Consider the following 2,520-nt stretch of genomic DNA (forward strand, 5'->3'; position numbering starts at 1 on the left):
GACAGAGAAATAACATATTTTGGAATATCAAAAGTATTCAGGCCAAACTAATTCTCATTTTCTTTTGAAAAATTCTTTATAGTCGCTAAATTCCATGAATTCAAATTATTACGAAATAAGTCAGCCCAATCGGAACCTTTGGATTTCAAACAGACATTTAAAAAGTGAAACGAGAATAACTTAAAACACTGTCAACTACTTTTTATTCCTTTCACGGTATTTGAATCAGGAGAAGGCGGCGAGCTGGCAGAAACGTTAGCACGCCAGGCGAAATGCTTAGCGGTATTTCGTCTGCTGCTACGTTCTGAGTTCAAATTCCGCCGAGGTTGACTTTGCCTTTCATCCTTTCGGGGTCGATTAAATAAGTACCAGTTACGCACTGGGGTCGATATAATCGACTTAATCCGTTTGTCTGTCCTTGTTTGTCCTCTCTGTGTTTAGCCTCTTGTGGGTAGTAAAGAAATAGGTATTTCGTCTGCCGCTACGTTCTGAGTTAAAATTCCGCCAAGGTCGACTTTGCCTTTCATCCTTTCGGAGTCGATAAATTAAGTACCAGTTACGCACTGGGGTCGATATAATCGACTTAATCCGTTTGCCTGTCCTTGTTTGTTCTCTCTGTGTTTAGCCCCTTGTGGGTAGTAAAGAAATAGGTATTTGAATCAGGTAACTTTTGTCGTATACATATGAATAGTGAGTTCAAATACAGGAGATGATATTAGCAAGTAGTGGACAAAAACATCTTTTATGAGCTGTTTCAAGCTTAGAACAAAATTCACAGGAGATAATCCAACAGAGGATATACTTCGCTGCGACATCTCTGTTGTTTACACCAGTTAGTTACACAACCAGGTCCACTATGTTGGTTATCACGTGATCACGTGACTGACCAGTCCATCAGATGTTGTTACATATCGCTGGTCACAATGCGTTCGCATTGTTTTAGCCTTCGAATGACGCCACCCCGCTGGCTAAGCGAGCAGACCAACAGTAGAAAGAGCGGGAGAAAGAGTGGTGAAAGAGTACAGCAGGGATCACCACCCCCTGCCGGAGCCTCGTGGAGCTTTTAGGTGTTTTCGCTCAATAAACACTCACAACGCCCGGTCTGGGAATCGAAACTGCGATCCTACGACAGCGAGTCCGCTGCCCTAACCACTGGGCCGTTGCGCCTCCACATGTTGGTTATACTATCCAAAAGTATTGATTCATTTAATTACCTCCCTTGCTTGTTGCTTTGGCTTTGAAACTCTCCTATAGGAAGTATCTAACTACTAATTGCTTTGATAATTTCGGTTGATCGACATTATCCAACCCAAATCATTATATATAGGAGAACCTAGCATATTTGTATGTAGTATGTAGAATGCTCCGTTGCACTATTTTTTCTCAGCCACCTCACGAGCGTACAAAATAGATTATACAACATACAATGCGCAAATTTACATATATATCGACATCCATCAACTTAAAGCAACATGCAACTCGATTTTGTAGAACATATATTTTAAAAAAAGTCTAAGGGAGGTAATTCTTAACGGGAAATATTTTGAGTGATCTTTAAACATAGACAGTGTTTTAAACATAGACTTTAAACATAGACAGTGTTTTAAACCAAGAAAATTGAATAATCTATTATTTTATTTTCTTTCATTACACATCTAAACTTTTCTTCTAAATTCCGCTATTTTGGGGTGTGGTACGTAAAAGCTATTACGAAAGAACAGGAATCTTATAAGAATCAAAATACCGGTGCATATTAGGAAATCCCTCATAAAGATGTTGCTTAAAATAACTACCATTTTTGATAGCGCATGCATTCTAATTAATTGCATTATGAACAATTAAATATTATTTAATAAGAATTGTAATGATTATGACACTTAACACGTGTTTTTTTTTCTTCAGTTTCAGAGGAGACAGGAGATATGCGCCCAGCTGCTGTCGTCCAAAATAGTTTATATTTTCAGCAAAAGACTGCTCGGTTATCTGCCCCTGAAATTTCCGAGCAGCCATTGCTGTGTCGTGCAAGCCTAGAAAATGGGAAAGTGCGCCATAGCATGTGTCACCTGCAAGATTTGTCTTTCGAAGAATTCCAAAAAGATGGAGATTTATTTGATCATCCACCACAATGTGTCTATAATATTTGCTAGAGTGAAACTCGTGTACAATCATGTATATAATTATATAAAACAAACAAGCATAACAAGCGCACCTCCCTATACGTATTTGTATGTGCGTGTGTGTGTGTTCATGTGTTTATGTATGTATGTATGTATGTATGTATGTATGTATTTATGTGTGTATGTGTGAGTGTGTATGTACGTATGGATGTATGTATTTATGTGTGTATGTGTGAGTGTGTATGCATGTATGCATGTATGTATGTTTGTATGTATGTATGTATGTATGTATGTATGTATGTATGTGTATATTGATGTGTTTGATCATCCACCACAATGTGTCTATAATATTTGCTTACAATCAGTTATGAAATTACGTAATTAAAACAGTCATAACAAGCGC

At 37.8% G+C, this 2,520-nt stretch overlaps 1 protein-coding gene across 1 annotated transcript in view; it reads left to right on the plus strand.

Annotated features, from left to right (window-relative positions):
• Nucleotides 1–2,252, plus strand: part of LOC115229190 (proto-oncogene tyrosine-protein kinase receptor Ret) — a 280,998-nt gene extending 278,746 nt beyond the window's left edge. Inside the window, exon 25 of the mRNA XM_029799591.2 lies at nucleotides 1,903–2,252. Within this exon, the coding sequence (XP_029655451.2) occupies nucleotides 1,903–2,147 (245 nt within the window). The 3' untranslated portion in view covers nucleotides 2,148–2,252. The remainder of the gene's footprint in view (nucleotides 1–1,902) is intronic.
• The last annotated feature ends 268 nt before the right edge of the window (nucleotides 2,253–2,520 follow it).

The sequence above is a fragment of the Octopus sinensis genome, linkage group LG2, assembly GCF_006345805.1.
Source record: "Octopus sinensis linkage group LG2, ASM634580v1, whole genome shotgun sequence".
Lineage (NCBI taxonomy): Eukaryota > Metazoa > Mollusca > Cephalopoda > Octopoda > Octopodidae > Octopus > Octopus sinensis.